This window comes from Eretmochelys imbricata, chromosome 1 (genome assembly GCF_965152235.1).
Source record: "Eretmochelys imbricata isolate rEreImb1 chromosome 1, rEreImb1.hap1, whole genome shotgun sequence".
NCBI classification, from domain to species: Eukaryota; Metazoa; Chordata; order Testudines; family Cheloniidae; genus Eretmochelys; species Eretmochelys imbricata.
This window is the reverse complement of record NC_135572.1, coordinates 207,200,808-207,221,286: the sequence shown is the minus strand read 5'-3', so window position 1 is coordinate 207,221,286 and position 20,479 is coordinate 207,200,808. Positions and strand designations below refer to the sequence as shown.

At 42.5% G+C, this 20,479-nt stretch overlaps 1 protein-coding gene across 3 annotated transcripts in view; it reads right to left on the bottom strand.

Moving 5' to 3' along the window:
* STXBP5L (syntaxin binding protein 5L) overlaps positions 1-20,479 on the bottom strand; it is a 433,225-nt gene that overhangs the window by 376,016 nt on the left and 36,730 nt on the right. For all 3 annotated transcript variants that reach the window (XM_077807341.1, XM_077807339.1, XM_077807340.1), the window contains exon 2: positions 18,738-18,835. In XM_077807341.1, coding sequence (XP_077663467.1) covers positions 18,738-18,835 — 98 coding nt within the window. The remainder of the gene's footprint in view (positions 1-18,737; positions 18,836-20,479) is intronic.

Here is a 20,479-nt window from a genome sequence, read left to right as displayed (position 1 = left end):
TAACTGTGGTGGGGCCACAGACGGAACCCATATCCCTATCTTGGCACCGGAGCACCAAGCCAGCGAGTACATAAACCACAAGGGGTACTTTTTAATGGTGCTGCAAGCACTGGTGGATCACAAGGGACGTTTCACCAACATCAACGGAGGATGGCCAGGAAAGGTACATGACGCTCGCATCTTCAGGAACTCTGGTCTGTTTCAAAAGCTGCAGGAAGGGACTTTCTTCCCAGACCAGAAAATAACCGTTGGGGATGTTGAAATGCCTATAGTTATCCTTGGGGACCCAGCCTACCCCCTAATGCCATGCCTCATGAAGCCGTACACAGGCACCCTGGACAGTAGTCAGGAGCTGTTCAACTACAGGCTGAGCAAGTGCAGAATGGTGGTAGAATGTGCAAATTTGGACGTTTAAAAGCATGCTGGCGCAGTTTACTGACTCGCTTAGACCTCAGCGAAACCAATATTCCCATTGTTATTACTGCTTGCTGTGCGCACCACAATATCTGTGAGAGTAAGAGGGAGATGTTTATGGTGGGGTGGGAGGTTGAGGCAAATCGTCTGGCTGCTGGTTACCTGCAGCCAGACATGAGGGCGGTTAGAAGAGCACAGGAGGGCACGCTGCGCATCAGAGAAGCTTTGAAAACCAGTTTCATGACTGGCCAGGCTACGGTGTGAAAGTTCTGTTTGTTTCTCCTTGATGGAACGCCCCACCCCCCACCCCCCGGCTTCATTCACTCTACTTCCCTGTAAGCTAACCACCCTCCCCTCCCCCCTTCGATCACTGCTTGCAGAGGCAATAAAGTCATTGTTGCTTCACATTCATGCATTCTTTATTAGTTCATCACAAAAATAGCAGGATAACTGCCAAGGTAGCCTGGGAAGGGTGGGGGAGGAGGGAAGGACAAGGCCACACTGCACTTTAAAACTTAAAAACCTATTAAATGCCAGTCTTCTGTTGCTTGGGCAATCCTCTGGGGTGGAGTGGCCGGAGGCCCCTCCACCACATTCTTGGGCGTCTGGGTGAGGAGTCTATGGAACTTGGGGAGGAGGGCGGTTGGTTACACAGGGGCTGTAGTGGCGGTCTGTGCTCCAGCTGCCTTTCCTGCAGCTCAACCATACGCTGGAGCATATTAGTTTGATCCTCCAGCAGCCTCAGCATTGAATCCTGCCTCCTGTCATCACACTGCTGCCACCTATCATCTTCAGCCCTCTCTTCAGCCCGCCACCTCTCCTTGCATTCATGTTGTGCTTTCCTGCACTCTGACATTGTCTGCCTCCATGCATTCATCTGTGCTCTGTCAGTGTGGGAGGACAGCATGAGGTCAGAGAACATTTCATCGCGACTGCGTTTTTTTCGCCTTCTAATCTTTGCTAGCCTCTGGGAAGGAGAAGATACTGTGATCCTTGAAACACATGCAGCTGGTGGAGAAAAAAAAAGGGACAGCGGTATTTAAACAGACACATTTTATAGGACAATGGGTACACTCTTTCACAGTAAACCTTGCTGTTAACATTACATACATAGCACATGTGCTTTCGTTACAAGGTCGCATTTTGCCTCCCCCCACCGCGTGGCTAACCCCTCACACCTCCCCCCACCGCGTGGCTAACAGCGGGGAACATTTCTGTTCAGCCACCGGCAAACAGTCCAGCAGGAACGGGCGCCTCTGAATGTCCCCTAAAGAAAAGCACCCTATTTCAACCAGGTGACCATGAATGATATCACTCTCCTGAGGAAAACACAGAGAGATCAAGAACAGATGTTGTTTGAACGCCAGCAAACATACACTGCAATGCTTTTGTTCTGCAATGATTCCCGACTACGTGCTACTGGCCTGGCGTGGTAAAGTGTCCTACCATGGTGGACAGAATAAGGCTGCCCTCCCAAGAAACCTTTTGCAAAGGCTTTGGGAGTACATCCAGGAGAGCTTCATTGGGATGTCCCTGGAGGATTTCCGCTCCATCCCCAGACACATTAACAGACTTTTCCAGTAACTGTACTAGCCGCAAATGCCAGGGCAAATTTATCATTAAACATGCTTGCTTTTAAACCATGTATACTATTTAAAAGGTACACTCACCAGAGGTCCCTTCTCCGTCTGGTGGATCCGGGAGGCAGCCTTGGGTGGGTTCGGGGGGTACTGGCTCCAGGTCAGGGTGAGAAACAGTTCCTGGCTGTTGGGAAAACCAGTTTCTCCACTTGCTTGCTGTGAGCTATCTTCCTCGTCCCCAAAACCTGCTTCCATGTTGCCTCCCACTCCATTTACGGAGTCAAAGCACAGGGTTGGGGCAGTGGTGGCTGAACCCCCTAAAATGGCATGCAGCTCATCATAGAAGCTGCATGTTTGGGGATCTGACCCGGAGCGGCCGTTTGCCTCTCTGGTAGGCTTGCCTCAGCTCCTTAAGTTTCACGCAGCACTGCTTCGGGTCCCTGTTATGGCCTCTGTCCTTCATGCCCTGGGAGATTTTGACAAAGGTTTTGGCATTTCGAAAACTGGAATGGAGTTCTGATAGCACGGATTAGTCTCCCCATACAGCGATCAGATCCCGTACCTTCCATTCAGTCCATGCTGGAGCTCTTTTGCGATTCTGGGACTCCGTCATGGTCACCTCTGCTGATGAGCTCTGCACTCACCTGCAGCTTGCCAAACAGGAAATGAGATTCAAAAGTTCGCGGGCCTTTTCCTGTCTACCTGGCCAATGCATCTGAGTTGAGAGTGCTGTCCAGAGCGGTCACAATGGAGCACTCTGGGATAGCTCCCAGAAGCCAATACCGTCGAATTGTGCCCACATTACCCCAAATTCGACCCGGCAAGGCCGATTTCAGCGCTAATCCCCTTGTCGGGGGTGGAGTAAAGAAATCGATTTTAAGAGCCGTTTAAGTAAAAAAAAAAGGGCTTCATCGTGTGTACGGGTGCAGGGTTAAATCAATTTAACGCTGCTAAATCCGACCTCAACTCCTAGTGTAGACCAGGCCTAAGTCATCTCAGAGCCACTATATGGGACAGAACGCCACATCCAGGAGGTGTGTGGGTTACATAAGCACAGTCCACATACAAGAATTTCACAGATTCCAGATTAGATAGCTCACATACTGAAGGCACTCACAGCCCATTCTCCATTAGAGGACCAATCCTGTAAGGCCTTAAGGGTGCTAAGTGCTTAGCTCCTCAAAGGACCAAACCCTATGAGTCAGCCAGTAAAAGCATCCCTAGAACATAGACAGTGTTTCCATATATAAACCTTATGTGCCTAGATCATGTTGTTCGAGCATATATGAAAAGAGCCGAAGTTAATGGGGCAACAAACTATCACATTTAGTAATAGAGATCTCTATATAACTAACTATAAAACCATATTCTGTGGTGCAGATCTTCATCATTATTTATGGAAAAAAGGGAAGATGATAGGTTGGCCTCTCTACAGAGGAAGAGTTAAGATAGTTTGGTTGCCTTGTTTAAGAAGTGTACCTTAACTCTGCATTTCCTGGGTTTCTAAGTTTGTTTGTTTACTAAACATCACATTCTTGAAAGGTAATATCAAACCACTGATATATGCCTACGTAGCCAGAATATAGGGAAATGTATGTAGAATTATTATTACACTCCTCTTCCTGTATCTCACTTTAACTCTTGCTGGAGTACAGGCCAAAGTTTGGTCTTTTCAGAAAGTATTATACAGAGTCATACCCAGGGGCATTGTAGTTAAACCCTGAATTTAAGGTTTATTCATAATTCCCAGCCACTATATCAAAAGGAGAGTATCATTTCATTAAGTTCTACCTCTATTTTTCGTTATTAACTGAGACAGAATATCAATTTAGAGCAATTAACGAATAACTAAACGTAAGTTACCAGGCTCCATAGCCTCTCTGAAATAACAGAAGCGCCCCTCCCAGCCTTTCCTTTAGACACAAAACACAGAAATGGACCATACATTTTTCAATGTTTCTTTGAAGGGGCATTGGAGGATCAGTTGGTTTAGTGGTTAGTGCGCCTGACCTCCAACCCATTGTCTCTCTGTCGGAAGGGTCAATAGCAATACTTGGTTCTTGTTCCCAAGTTGAGAGTGTTTGGACCTCCCTGCTGCATCTGCGCCTTTGCCTTTATGTGGGGCATGGTAAGGGAAGCCAGGCCCACCCTCTCCACTGGGTCTCAGCCCAGGGCCTTGTGGAAAGTAACACCGACAGAGTCCTCCCTGCAAAGAGTCTAAGTCCACTGCCCTGGGCTATTTTCTAACTACGTGCATCTTCAATTTGAGGTGTGGCTTCTGTAGTCCAAACAGTCAACAGCTTCTCAAACAAAGTTCAGATGAGCAGGGTCCTGCAAGATCAGCTGGTTCTCAAAGTGTGGGCTTAGAGAAGGCAGTGCCTGGGGGACTTACTCATTCTGTGGTCCCCTCTCAGACTTGACCTTCTCTCTGGCTTCCTGGAGTAGGATTTTTCTCTCTGCCATCCTGTCCACCACCCCTTGCCTGGCCTGCTGAGCAACTTTTAACCCACTCCTCCTGCTGCAGCATGCTCAGTAGGTTGGTAGGGCCCAGCATTGCTTTTAACCGCCGTGGTACCAAGTGTGGGGTTTGTATACTCCATCACAATTTCCCTACTAAATGCTAAATTGACACTCACTTGTAGCAAAATATTACAGGTTTTGAGACCCAGTCATAGCAGTAGTCACATTCCTCTTGCCTTCTGTTTTCAGTCCTTTGAGCTCCTGTCAGCTCAACTTCTGAATCGAGGACATGTAGAACTGCCATTAACGCTGATTTCTACACTGGCTTCAAACAACTACTAAGCCTGTTCAGTAATTAACAGTTCTTCTCTGAGGTTTTTTCCTCTGCATACTTGTAGCAGTGTCACCTGCTCTGCTCTCTACTCATGAGCATCCCATCCCATGCCAAGTCACAGGACTTGCTGCCATCTGCAGAAGATGGGGAGCCCTGGTGGGCCATTCTGTACTCCACTCTGGTTTTACACTCTGTGAGGAATATTAGTTGGCGGCTCCTCCAAGAAGCTGTGAGCACAGGTGGGTAGCTGACACAGTTTCTGGAGCATCGTGACAACTGTCCTTTTTGTGGTGAGAGGAAGTCTCTAGTGCATATCTGTGCAGAGTGCATTAGGTTGCAGCCCCTTCTTCTGGCTACTCCAGAACCTCCTACTGAGGTTCCATCTGAACTTTTCCCCACGCCTCCTCATTTACAAAGTTGCAAGCCCTCCTTGTCAACCTCTTCCTGGCACTAGCCAAGATGGCCATCCAGCACACCAGGAGAAGGAAGCTGAGTGGGGTGGAAGGAGTTCTCTGTGACTGTGGGGCCCATTTCTGGTCTCTCATTAAGTCTCATCTCCAAGAAGAGTTCTTCAGGGAGATGTCCACTGACTCCTTAGACACCTTTGAGAAGCAGTGGGTGCTCTCAGGAGTTCTCTGTTCCCTTTCCAGTCCCCTGATTTTTAACCTTTGACCTTCACTCCCATTGCTGTTTTTTTCATTTGGTGCCCCAAAATTCATTTGTGGCCTGGCTCCTCTGGTTCCTCCCCCTTAGTGGAAAGGGCAGACTTTTAGTTTTGGGTGGACATAAGCCCACCCACCCCAGTACTCACAATATGTGCACATGGACAGAAATACAGGTGATACCAATTGATCCCTTCCTGCTCCCCCTCTTTAGACTTAAAAATATAGAAAGCTATAGTATAAAAGCATGTGAGTTACACCTGCAGCCTTAAAGTAGAATTTATAGAGGTGTAATGACCACTTAGTTCTGATGGCTTTCAATTCAGTGTTGATACCAGTTCTTTGGCCCCAATTCAGTGCAATCTATTTATGTAGCCTGCCTATACATAATGGAGAGAGTTTCCATGAGACTTGGGACTGCTCGGTGCTGTAAAGTTTTTAAAGTTGTCCCTTTAACTGAATGCAATAGTGTAGTACCTGCTGGTACTGGAGTCAGATTGTTAGAAGCATAGGAAATGCCACACCAGATCAGACCACTGGACAATCTACTTTCATGTCCAAATATACAGAAAAGCCACAATCTATCCCTTAGTAAAGACTTCAGACTTTGGTCCCTAGAGAATAAAGGAAACATGAGAACTGTTCTTGCTAAGCAAACTAGAGATGCTTTCTTTTTGATAAAATTACTGAATTAGTGGATTAAGGGAGCATAGTAGATGTAACATGCTTAGATTTGAGAAAAACATTATGTCAAATTGAATTGTATATGAGCACTGTTGTGTGGACTGAAAGCAGGCTTAAGAGTAATAATACTGTAAATGGCAGTGTATCAAACCGGGAAATGATGCTGAGTGGGGTTCTGTCACAGTTTCAGAGTAGCTTCACCTATATCCCACACCCCCTCTGTGGTCCACTCCAGGATGTCCAGCCAGGTCTCAGGACTCCAGCCATCACCTGTCTCTGGGCAGGGACCCTTTTCCCACTCCCTTTTGAAGGGGGGTTTTAAGGCTGCTTGTCCCCACCTTACATTGTGATGAGAAGACTGGCTTGCTGGGGATAACGACCAGCTCCTATGTGTTGCTTTCTCTCTGAGGACTATGACCAGTGTATTGGCAGCGGTTCCAAGTTCCTACACAGCAAAGTACATTTATTCTTAAGATTTTTTTTAAAAATCACAAAATATATATTCCATATATAAACAATAAAAGTTCCTACAGACTTACTAAAAGCTTACCAGAGTTCAACCCCACCTGCTCTATAGAACTCTGGTAGGTGTCAGTCTTTCCAACCTTCAGCAAGGGTTGGGTCCCCCTAGGCCCAAAGGTCCTGTCAATTTGCTGAATCAAAAGAAAGTCCATGGGTGAATTCAAGCTCATTCATTTATATCAAAAACACTGTCTTTGTCTCCTAGTCTCTGGAAAGCCCAGTCTGAACCTCTATATACAGACCACCTCAGGGGGTGGTGCTTCTCTGGTGTTGTTTACAATCCTGGGGTAACTTCCTCTCCCTCCCCAACCCCACACACAGTTTTTAGTTCCTGGAGGAGATGTGATAACCCTCCCCCCTGGAGTAGAATACAATCATATATAAACCATTCATAAATTTAATATGATGGTCCCCAAAAATATTGCCTGGGGTTGCAACATGTGTTACAGATGCCATAGAGATTGGGGTCCCTGCATGAAAAATGGAGGAATACCCAGTAGTCTGAGCATGTGGAAGCAGGGGGTGCCAACTCAAAAGCATTGTTCCCTCCCTTTCCTTAACCACATGGAAGCCCTTCCATAGCCTTTCAAATCTGTATGTGGGGAAGAGTCAGGGAGCTGGTGGGGACCCAGGGAAGACAGTTAATCTCTGTGATATTGTTTATCTCAGTGGTTCTCCAACGGGGGTACGCAGAGGTCTTCCAGGGGCTACATCAACTCATCTAGATATTTGCCTAGTTTTACAACAGCCTACATAAAAACACTAGCAAAGTCAGTACAAACTAAAATTTCAAATGGACAATGACTTGTTTATACTGCTCTATATAAATATTTAAATACACTGAAATTTACGTACAATATTTATATTAAAATTAATTTATTTTATAATTATATGGTATAAATGAGAAAGTAAGCAATTTTTAGTGTGTTGTGATACTTTTTTACTTTTATGTCTGATTTTGTAAGCGTAGTTTTTAAGTGAAGTGAAACTTAGGGTACACAAAACAAATCAGACTCCTGAAAGGGGTACAGTAGTCTGGAAAGGTTGAGACCCATTGTTGTACCTCATTCAACCTTGCAGCGCTAACAGGGGATTCTGACATCATCAGTCTGTGGGGACAATCTACGCAAGCATGGCTGGAAATGAAGGCTGTCTGGCTGTAGAGGTCCTCCATTGTATCCCAGTCACCCACAAGTTCTCACCTTATCCCATGCAATGATATTGTAATATTGAATAGACAACACCTTTGCCCATAAGTGGTACTATATCATTATCTTTGTGCTAAGCTGTTGTCTTGTTTTGATATTACACGTTGTTGTAGCTGATCGGGGGGTTGGGAGAGTTTGTAAGAAGTTTTAGTGCTGTTGGGTGTGCTGGAGCTGTTACTTGCAGTGTTCCAATCAATCCTTTGATCGACTCAAACTTGCAGTTTCCTGCTCCCTAGGCAAGATTAATTTACCTAGCTGATGATTTCATATTAGGGCTGTTGATTAATCACAGTTAACTCAAGCGATTAACTCAAAAAAATTAATTGCGATTAAAAAAATTAATTGTGATTAATCACATTTAAACAATAGAACACTAATTGAAATTTATTAAATAGTTGGATTTTCTATATTTTCAAATATATTGATTTCTGTTACAACACAGAATACAAAAATGTGTACAATGCTCACTTTATATTATTTTATTACAAATATTTGCACGATAAAAATGATAAACAAAAGAAATAGTATTTTTCAATTCACCTCATGCAAGTACTATAGTGTAATCTCTTTATGGTGAAAGTGTAACTTACGAATGTAGATTTTTTTTTGTTACATAATTGCACTGAAAAACAAAACAATGTAAAACTTTAGAGCCTACAAGTCCACTCAGTCCTACTTCTTGTTCAGCCAATTGCTCAGACAAACAAGTTTGTTTACATTTACGGCAGATATTGCTGCCTGCTTCTTATTTACAATGTCACCTGAAAGTGAGAACAGGTGTTCACATGGCACTTTTGTAGCCGGCATTGCAAGGTATCTATGTGCCAGATATGCTAAACATTCATATGCCCCTTCATGCTTTGGCCACCATTCCAGAAGACATGCTTCCATGCTGATGATGCTTATTAAAAAAAATAATGCATTAATTAAATTTGTGACTGAACTCCTTGGGGGAGAATTGTACGTCTTCTGTTCTGTTTTACCCGCATTCTGCCATATATTTCATGTTGTGGCAGTCTCGAATGATGACGCAGCACATGTTCATTTTAAGAACACTTTTCAAAGCAGATTTGACAAAATGCAAACAAGGTACCAATATGAGATTTCTAAACATAGCTACAGCACTCAACCCAAGATTTAAGAGTCTGAAGTGCTGTCCAAAATCTGAGAGGGACGAGGTGTGGAGCATGTTTTCAGAAGTCTTAAAAGAGCAACACTCAGATGCGGAAACTACAGAACCTGAACGAACAAAAAAGAAAATCAACCTTCTGCTAGTGGCATCTGACTGAGATGATGAAAATAAACATGCGTCGGTTCACTCTGCTTTGGAGCGTTATCGAGCAGAACCCATAATCACCATGGACGCATGTCCTCTGGAATGGTGGTTGAAGCATGAAGGGACATATACATCTGGCATGTAACTATCTTGCGACGCCAGCTACAACAGTGCCATGTGAACGCCTGTTCTCACTTTCAGGAGACACTGAAAACAAGAAGCGGGCAGCATTATCTCCTGCAAATTTTAACTAAACGTGTTTGTCTGAGCGATTGGCTGAACGAGAAATTGGACTGAGTGGACTTGTACTCTCTAAAGTTTTACATTTTTTTTATTTTTGAATGCAGTTATTTTTTGTACATAATTCTACATTTGTAAATTCAACTGTCATGATAAAGAGATTGCACTACAGCACTTGTATGAGGTGAAATGAAAAATACTATTTCTTTTGGGGGTTTTTAGAGTGTAAATACTTATAATCAAAAATAAATAAAAGTGAGCACTGTACACTTTGTATTCAGTGTTGTAATTGAAATCAATATATTTGAAAATGTAGAAAACATCCAAAAATATTTAAATAATGGTATTCTATTAACAAAATATTGTTTAAAAAATTAATTTTTTAATCATGATTAATTTTTTTAATCGCTTGACAGCCCTTATATATATAGATTCATATATTCATTCTTATATATTGAGATTCAAAAAACAACAAGATATGGTCTTATAGTGCTACTATGAAACATTATTTCTCAGCCAAAGTGTAAATGTTTTCCACTATGAAGACTCCACCCCACCTCCTTTGGCCACCCACTATATTTAAATTACCTATTCTATATATGAGGAAAAACAAGTGCCAGTGGACAATAACTATATCAACATCTACACTAAAACTATATACAGTAAAAGCTTTTTCATCCGTCATGTTGGAGGAATGGGAGGTGCCGGTAAATAAAAAATTCCAGTTAACTAAGAGGGAGTGAGTTTGGTGAGGGAGAGGGTGCGGGGTGCCGGATCCAGGGGGCACTCACCTCAGGCAGCTCCCTGCAAGCAGGGACCAGTCCTGGTTGCCCCTAGGTGGAAGCGCAGCTAGGTGGCTCTGTGCATGCTGCCCCTGTCCACAGGCACCGCCCCCACAGCTCCCATTGACCGTGGTTCCTGGCCAATGGGAGCTGCAGAGCCAGCGCTGGGGCGGGGGCAGCATGCAGAGCCGCCCAGCCACACTTCTGCCTAGGGGCCGCAGGGACCGGTTGCCATTTGCAGAGAGCCACCCCCAGATCTGCCACCCAGCACCCAAACTCCCTCCCAGAGCCTGCGCCCAGCACCTCCCCCTGTGTCCCAACCCCCAGCTCCTGCGTGGCCGTTCCTCTGCCTAGGAGCAGCAGGGACATGTTGCAGCTTCCGGGGAGCCAAATAAGGAGTCTGCTGGCCCCACACCAACCGGACTATAAACCAGATTTTCTATGAAGATTAGAAATGCCAGTTTATAGAGCTTTCTGGTTGGTACATGGGTGGATAACACAGCTTTTACTGTATACTATTTGCAGAAATGCCCATCAAAGATAAGCTAAAGGAGTGCAGATATTAAAGGGCTAGGTGTCAGACCAAGAGTGGTGAGAAAGAACTAGAGAGGTCATTGGTCCCACACCACTGTTGATCAATATATGCCACTTAGCATAATATATCATATTAATAGGAATTATCTGCACCATATATATGACAGTATGTATTAAGCACAAATATTATAGTAGTTATATAGCCTACATTGGCCCATCCCTTTACTATAATCCAGTTTTCTTGTGTTAAGTATACCCTAATGCCTTGTGTTAGTGAAAGTAAGCTTTGGTTTAAGCACATAGCAAAACTGTAAGGATCAGGACATTTGATTATTTTAGCACAGCAACAGGTTATTCTCACAGACCTGTACTGGAATGTCCAAAAGGAAGAGGACAAGACATATGATTGCTCTACCCTAGTACAAACCCAGGAGGTGCCTTCATGCCCTTTGGTATTTGGAATGCATGTTTTCAGAACAAAGAGCTATACAGTACATTATACACAGAAAAACAAGGTAGAAAACGGATTGGTTAAATGTAGTTTCAGTTGATGTACACGGTACCTCGTATTTATAAACAGATTGGGTACAAAAAGATGGATTTAGGAGTGTAACTTTGGGAGCACAACTTCTGTGTAAGGTAGGGTGACCAGATAGCAAATGTGAAAAAACGGGACAGGGATGCGGGGTAATAGGCACCTATATAAGAAAAAGTCCAAAAAATGGGACTGTCCCTTTAAAAATGGGACATCTGGTCACCCTAGTGTAAGGTGAATGTAACAACACTGCATGAGATGGCTTCATGGAGACTGGTATCATAGAACTGGAAGGGACCTTGAGAGGTCATCTAGTCCAATCCCCTGCACCCAAGGCAGGACTAAGTATTATCTAGACCATCCCTGACAAGTGTTTGTGCAACCTGCTCTTAAAAATCCCCAATGATGGAGATTCCACAACTTCCCTGGGCAATTTATTCCAGTGCTTAACTACTCTGACAGTTAGGAAGTTTTTCCTAATGTCCAACCTAAACCGCCCTTGCTGCATTTTAAGCCCATTGCCCTATCTTCAGAGGTTAAGAACAACAATTTTTCTCCTTCCTCCTTGTAACAACCTTTTATGTACTTGAAAGCTGTTATCTTGTCCCCTCTCAGTCTTCTCTTCTCCAGACTAAACAAAACCAATTTTTTCTATCTTCCGTCACAGGTCATGTTTTCTACACCTTTAATCATTTTTCTAGAACTGTTTTCCTATGCTATATTATTTTTGGCTCATAGTAGTAAACGAGACTGACATTGGTTATTTGGTGTTTTCAGTATATTTCATAACAAAACAAAGTGTGGTCAAGCAACTGACTATACAATTTATCAACACTGCCCTTCATAACCTTGGTACATGGCATAAGGTTAGTCAGGGCACATATGCAGACTGAATGAACACTGCTAGCAAAAACTCCAATTTCAGGCACATGCACATCCTAGAACAAAATACACATATGGCAAGCACTCAAAGAAGAATTTATTTCACCTACATGGATTCTAAATGTAGTCATTGTCATTGCTTAAAATGCTGCCGATACTGTTCTCCAGTTTACCACCTTTTTATATGATATTTCAGGATATATATGAAGCATTTTTCCTGAAGAGGAGGTTTTAATTACAAATGCTAGGCCAAATTTTGTTGTCACTTACATGGATAAACTCCAGTTGAAGGTGACATGAGATGGTTTTGTTTAACTGAAAGCAGAGTTTAACCCATTTACTTAAAAAGAATGAATGGACACTTTTGGCCAGATTTTCAACAGTAGGTGAGTTCAGTTACATGCAAGAAAATGCACAGAATGAATATGTGTACAAATCAACTGTGTGCGCGCACATAACCATATTCATAACAGGCCTTGTGAAAATGCAGATGAAAATGAAAATTCACTCTCTGGTTTTAATCAGATTTATTTGTGAGAATAAATCTCTTCTTAAACCTTGCAATATCTTTTTCATTCTTGTATATTGACAATTTCATTTCAAAGTGATTTTAAAAAAGAAAGAAAGAATAAATTGATGAGTTTCACTCCAATGCCTGTAGTGGTACACTGCTTGGGTGGTTGAAACACAATTGAAGTGTGCACCAATCGCCCACTAATGTTCAGCCTGTCACCTTATTGCTGAAAATGAACCATCTTACTCAACAGATCTGTTCCCTGTGAGCATTCAGAGACATAGCTCCTAACTTCAGGGTCACAAATACACTATTATGTGTTTTATTCATGGTAGCAAACAGATCTAAGAAAGAATGAGCTTGATATCTCTCTTCTTTGCTGCTTTGAGCAGGGAGTTGGACTAGATGACCTCCTGAGGTCTCTTCCAATCCTAATCTTCTATGATTCTATGATTCTTGTGCATCAACAGAATTGTTTACTAAGGCCAGGACCCACAAAGGGACTTTGGTGTTGCAATGCTGAGCTTTGCAACATACCTAACTTTTACGCACCTAGAAAATCTCTGGACAAACACTGCAATCCACAAAGCCTGAATAAGGTGCCTTGGCTCCCTAGTCAATGATTGTGGTGAGATAGGCACCTAAGAAGGTGATCCACAAAAGGCAGCATGCTGAGCAAGGAGACTGGACCCTGAGACTCCCATCTCTCTGGCAGTTGCCCTAACCACCAGATTATATAATCTAAAATAGAGGCGGCACTATTTGTTCTCCTCTATACAGTGCTCACTGTTCCTCCATACCACTGGAGGTACAGTGTATAATAATTACTTATATAGAGCCTTATTTTTTTCAAAAGAGCTGTACGAACAGTCCCATTTAACCCTCACATTAATTAATCCTGTAGGACAAGTATTAATATCCCCATTTTACAAGTGGAGAATACAAGAAGGTCAAGGTCAGACAGCAAATAATTGTCAAACGAAGACACAAACCCAAATCTTTCATCTGAGATCCAACCCACTATCTTTCACTGTCACTCAGCTACTTTATTCAACCTTTCTTTGAATCAGTGTTCCCATCTGTATAACAGGTCTAACAATGCTTTGCAGTTATATAACACTTAACTGTAGCTCTCAAAATGCTTTACAAAGATGGGTAGGTATTAATATCCTTATTTTGCACACTGTATAACTAAGCACAAATTTAAATCAATGTGTGAGATAGGCACCACAGTCTAGTAAAGCACATACAAAAATTTTCACTTGAAAAGATATGGGCATTTTAAAATAGGTGGCTAGAAAGACAATTACTTTGCTAATGTAACTACAATGACTGCTATTAAGTCCCCATTATGATAACATATTTTGGTCTTTCTGTAAGTATAGAATTAAGAAAAGATATGATTAAGAAACATATTTTTGAACTTTGATAAGAAACTAAGCCATTCTGTACTTTTTCAGATTGGAGTATGGACCTAAAGTTATTGTCCCCGATTTTCCTTTCATTTAATCCATATTTGCACAAAGGTCTCTCCATCTTCAATAGATGGGCCCATCAGATCCAGTTCTTCTGTTTTCTCCTGCCTACTCATCCAGTTCTCCATCTTGTCTTGCCCACTGCTCTTGTTCCCTTGCTGCTCCTCCTCCTCCTCCCAGAAACCGCTGGTTTTCATTCCCAACCCCTTTGTTCCTGAAAGATATTCTGGAATTAATGGGCTAGAGTCCATATGAACAAATTTAAATGACTAATACTTAACTATGTCATAAAACACAAGGTATCATTAACTTTGGTATCCCTAAGGACATAAGGAACTACTTATTCTTGTCAATTCTATCACATTATTGTTCTGCCTCTTGTCTCAATATTTCCTATGGAAAATGCACAGAAAAATTCACCTCCTCCATATGTATGTTTAATTTCTACCTAGGTCCCTAATTTAGGATCATAGAGAAATCGTGTACTGTAGCACCTTGTTCTAGCTTGTGTCAGTGTTTTTGGATCTACCGTTAAGAGTTTAGGGCCACAGAATAGTTTCTTTGCTGGAAAGAAAATCAGTATTACCACCACATGATTTGCATTGGTCAAAGGCAGATTCATTCCATGACCACTGTAAGTATTTTGGAGAGTAACTCTGTCTTCCTGTGTGTTTGTGTTGTCTAACGAAACAGGATCCTAATCTTAGTAGGGTCCTTTGGGAGATACCACAATATAAATAATCAATAATCCAGTCTAGTCGGAGGCTGGTATTGAATTGATTTTCTTCATGATGGCCAAATTGTCCTCCTTGTACCATCACCAGGACTGTTCAGTGCCACCAACAGCAGAGACTAAAAAAGCAACAGCAAGGTATACTGAAGTGATTCCTCCACTCTATTATCATCTAACACTAATAAGTTTCAGGACACTATGTGCTGATCCACTAGAAGCACTTTACGCAGAAGACTGTGTAAGATAGAAAGTCATTAAAACCTGCTCAGTTTTTTGATATTTTAAAAGTCTCCCTATTATAAATTCAATTTTCAGGAGGGTAACAATAAATCAGTTTTTAAAATGTTGAAGTTAGCATAACAGGTCTCAGCCCAGAAACAAACGATTGTAATAAATTTGTCTTAAAATGACTAACCATGTGCACATTGTAAGAGGAGAAAATGAACATGCTTTTTAAAAAATTCAGATGCTCTAGTACTCCTCTAGTATTCCCATAATTTAAAAATGGCATTGATTTAATACATCTGTCCTCATATTCAATAGCTGTCATAGGAATATTAGGCACATTCATGTCAGAGGAATAGTAGGAATGTTCAAACACAGGGGTATTTTAACAAGAGATTTAGAAATGAACAACAGTATATTATTCTCTCTCTAATTACACATAGGTAGAGAAACTTGGGTGATGCTATTGATTGATTCAGATAATAGAATTATTAAATTTTCCATGAACAGAGGGGACTCTAAGCTAGCAGATTGGTCTGGAAAGGTATAGAAAGAAGTGCCACTTCAGCAGCATTGTTCCCCTCCTTCCTTTGAAAGCCCCTCCACAGATAACTGCAGGGCTGAGCAAGGATGGGGGCAGAGCTCTTCTCCACAAAATGTTCCCTTCCTGTGATAGAGGATATCCAGACTTAATTTAATGCTACTTGAAAGTAGGGGTGTAGCCACAGCTAGGGCTAGGTGAGCTGCAGTCCACCCACTTAGCATCCAGGCCCACCCAAATCTGAGCAGAGGTGTAGTGCTGCCACAGTGGCCCGGAGCAACACTCAGGCACCTGAAATTCAGGATGGAGTGTGGGCAGGGCTGGAGCCATCCGAATACACAGGTTGGGAGGGAGGGAGGGAGTCGTCCCAAGTGTGTGTGGGGAGGTGCCTTGTGCAGGCAGGTCTGGGTGGGGCCAGCGCTGGGGCCGGAGAGAAGCCAGTCTAGGTAACTAGGCACATGACTAGAGACCGGGGCAGCAGTGTGTAAGTGCAGGTTTCACAGACACAGCAGTGCTGGCAGGACAGAGGGACACGACTGGCTGGGCAGACGGAGACAGAGCCAGAGTTGAGAGAGGCGGGCAGAACTCTAGCTTGTGCACATGGGGCAGCCTCATCTTCTGGTGCCTGCTGAGCGGTAAGGGCCAGCTGGAGGGGGTGGGGAGAGACAGGCCCCCCGATCCCTCCTGCCCCCCCTCCCCAGGGTCCCGGATCCCTCCTGCACCCCCCCCAATCCCTCTTCACCCCAGTCCCAGGCTCCGCTATGCCCCCCAGTTCTGCTGCCTCACCCATGTCTCGCACCCCCCTGGGTCCTGCCCCTTCCCCCCTACTCTGGCCCTTGGCCTTTGCCCTCCCCTATCCAGCCCCCCCACCCCAGTTTTCCCTCCCCTCTCTGGATAAACTTTCTCTCTTCCCAAGATGGCGAGGCTCAGGGAACCCGTTTCCCTGGCTGGGTACCCTGTGGTGGGGGTTGGGGGGAAGATGTAGCCTGCGGACTCTGCTCAACTGAAGGGGGGAGGGGGGTCAGTGCCTATTATCTCCCCTCTCTGCCTTAAGTAATGTGGGGAATTTCAGCCCAAAAGGGGGGGAACTTTTTTTAGCCCAGCAGCTACCCACACTGGAGCATGAGGGTGGGGTCCTCGCTCCATGTGCATTATCAGCTCGACAGATGAAGCCATATCTGGGGGCACCAGGGCTAGGACAAGGGCATGGTGTTGGGGGAGAAGCTGAGCTAGCAGTCTGTCATTGCCCGCCCACCCAAATTTCCACTCCTAGCTACACCGCTGCTTGAAAGAAGCATTAATCTGGGCTCTGCACCTGCACTTTCCTTAGAGCAGGAATTTTATGTAGCCATAGGGTGCCTGGCCAATAGCAGCACAGCTCCTAAAAGAGCCTGGCTGCTGGGGTCAGGGGAAGAGGAGGGCAAAGGAATCAGGGCTCTGAGGTGACTGTGTGAATGAAACTCCCAGAGGTAAAAAGAACAGGAGTACTTGTGACACCTTAGAGACTAACAAATTTATTAGAGCATAAGCTTTCGTGGGCTACAGCCCACTTCAACAGAGGTAAAGCTTTAGTCCCCTTCCCTAGGTATTTCCATAGCAGAATACAATTTGAGCTGTGGTCTGTCAGAAGTACAGAACATGCAGAGATTTTCCATGCCAGAAACGTATGTGTTCAATGGGATATATTCTATCTACTTCATTGAGGTAAATAATGTTATAGTAAGAGCAGAATCACCAACAGCACAGACTTTGTGGTATAACTTGTTTAGTGTCCTTGTGAAAGGCTTATACTGGAAAAACATCAAGGCCTTTGAGGATAAAATGTATTGAGCACAAGAGCACTCTAATATGTGAGGAATCAAGACCCTACTTGCTAAATGTGTTATGTGAGGCACTGGCTGAGTTTCCAAACAAATAGTTTTCACTTTTTTTGCACCTTGCCTCTGCTGTCACTAGACTCATAGGCACTATGGTGAAGAGGAGAGTAGAAGAATCTGTATAGAATAAATTGACCATACTTCATAAAATACCTTTCCGTTTTAAACCTGGGATTTATAGGGGTATATAATGTAATAAGTATTGAGAAGCTTAAAATTGAAATCCTCTTGGATTGTAGTTAAGCTTATGTGTTAGTGTTCATAGAACCAGGGCACTCATGTTCTCACTTATTGCCAATTATTTACAGCAGAAGTGCTGAACCTGTAAACTGAGGTTACAAAAAAAAAAATTCCTTTCGTTAAATACAACAAACCTATAACATTTTAACCCTCCTGCACTGTTTTTCTTGTTTTTCCCTTATTGACATGTATCCCAGTTTGGCGGAACTGTTTGGGCCTTGAGAAATTGAGAAACGTGTTCAGAGGAACATCCTGTAATTCAGAACTTTGAAATGTACTTTTTAGATTCTCAAAAATCAGACCATGTCTGAATTTTCATTTCTTTTGTATTGAATTTTTCCCTCTGTTGACAGGTTGACTCATTTTATCTATCGGTAGCGCAACATTTCTACCACACTCATCAATATGATATCTGAACATTTTGCAAAATTAAATTTATATTAAAAAAAAGATATCCAGTTCTCTCTCTTTCCCTCCCAGTGAGGCTCATGGTCATCCTAATCTTTTGTAAAAATGAATTCCAAAAGTATCCTAGGCTAACAACTGAGAGTTGAGGAGTTATGCGTATTAAATTATAAACATCAAAACTTCAAGGCAAAATATTATTGTAACAATGCCCAATTTTATAAATGGATATTCACTTTTGAAGAAACTCATGAAGAATGAAAATATCTAAAAGAATTTCCTCCACATGTATCCTTGTTTGGAACCTAATATACTTGTTTTTAATCCTTCCACTTTCACATACTGAGCATAAAAATTAACTATGTATTAGCCAGTGTTATTCCTAAGCCAGTAATTCATGCGTGAAATGTCATCCTTAGTCACATTCATAAGCCAATATTAATTCCAGAACAACCAAAAAAAACAACTTTTTTCAGATAATTTTTCCAGTCCAAACAGTGAAGTAAAACATTATAAAATGTATCTTACCTGAGTGTTTGTGGAATGAAGCTGATTCATGTCACGACAGTTTTGAAAGTACAGAAACTGTAAAGACTTTGAATAAGAAAGGATACATTCGTATGGCTCCTGTTCTTGTCCCCACAGCCAGAATTTTCTGAACTGGGTCAAAAGCTAAGGCAGTAGGCAAATAAGGAAAACCATGGCGAACCGTCTGAAACAGAGCAAACAAACGCAATTAAAGTATAGGGCCTGTAGCACTAAATTCACTATACATATTGCATATCAACTGCATATAAGTAGAATCTACAAATTGTTCAAAACTGTATTGTTCATAATAAATTTTATCAAAAAAACTATTTTGAAGGATATGCTATTTTCAACCATACAGTTTATTTTCCATCAAAGCTATTTTAAATTATGTATTTTACCCAGTAATATCATTGGATTTTATACATATTTATAGTAACAAAGGAAATGACAAAAAATATGTTTGAATGAAAATAACTGATACACGTTGTTCATTTGCTTTATAGATATTCTTTCACACTATCAAAGAGAGCCCTAGATGCCAACTGATGACATTACATGAAATGGTGCCTCAGAACACTGCCACAAACAGGAGCAACAAAAAGAAAATGGAATTAGAACAGGAGTTCTCAAAGTAGGGGTCTACTTCAGTTGTCTGGAGGGACACAATCATCCTCCTTTTCTTATCCTTTAATTAAAATATATTATGTTTCTAGTCCTAATAGTTGCAGAGATGAACTTGAAAAAGTGAACTGAGCATAAACTGATGCAGTAATGCATGCCTGAATCTGCAGACACACTGAAACAATAGCAACATAGTCCTTAAACTGGAGATTGTGAACATGTTTTAGGAGGAGGTGAGGAATCTGCCTTTCTGATGTTGCCAAGTGGGAGAAATGCGCCAGCTAGATTACAGTATGGAAAAAATAGTCCTGTAGGGGAAATGTTAAGAATTACTGCACAAGAACGTATATGGCAGCATTACTTCAAAATAAACTGCTTGGTTTTCAGCATCCCAGCCTGAGTTGGAATATTGTGCAATACAAATCCTCAACTGTCATCAAACTTTCAAGGACCACCCAGGTTTTGAATTGGGGCAATATTCTCTACTGTCTCTGTTCTTTGGTTGTCCTCCCCCCTCCCCCACCCCCAATTGCCTATTTCACAGAATTTCTTGATAACCGGGATTTCTGTGTTCTTGTGAATTCATTTCCTTCACCGTGAGAAGAAAGCATGATTCTGCACTCTCTACATGGCTTATTTTTGTTGTTAATAATTAAAAGTTCTCTTCTGAAGAAGAAAATATATTTTGCATTTCCAGCCATTCCAGTACCAATAACATTTTCTTGTAGGGTTTTCCTGGCTAGAGCTTGTTGGATCATATTAAAGAAGTTCTGTATTAAAATCACAAATGAGTTTGATTCTCCAGAGTTTAAATTCCAGGGTATTACTAATTAAGAGGTCTCTTGGTTTTTGGAACTGTTTCTCTCCCTCTATGTGTGAAACTTGCAAGCTGCTAATTGTGTTAGTACATTCTAAGACAGAGTCTATTCTCAAAGCAATTCTTTGTAACAACAACTACTCACACAGAGAGAGAGACTCAAAGCAATACTCTAACAACAGAAACAGCACCCAGAGACTCCGCACCCTTTTGTTGTATTAACAATTGTGATTAAAATAGAGATAGAGGATGTATGTGGATGGATGCTTGGTGTGGATAATAACTGAATGATCAGGGAGGTGCCAGCCTAAGAATCCAGTGTCCATCGGCCGAAGAAGGCATCAAGTGGAAATAACCAGAGGACCCCCCGGAGGGCAGACTGGAATC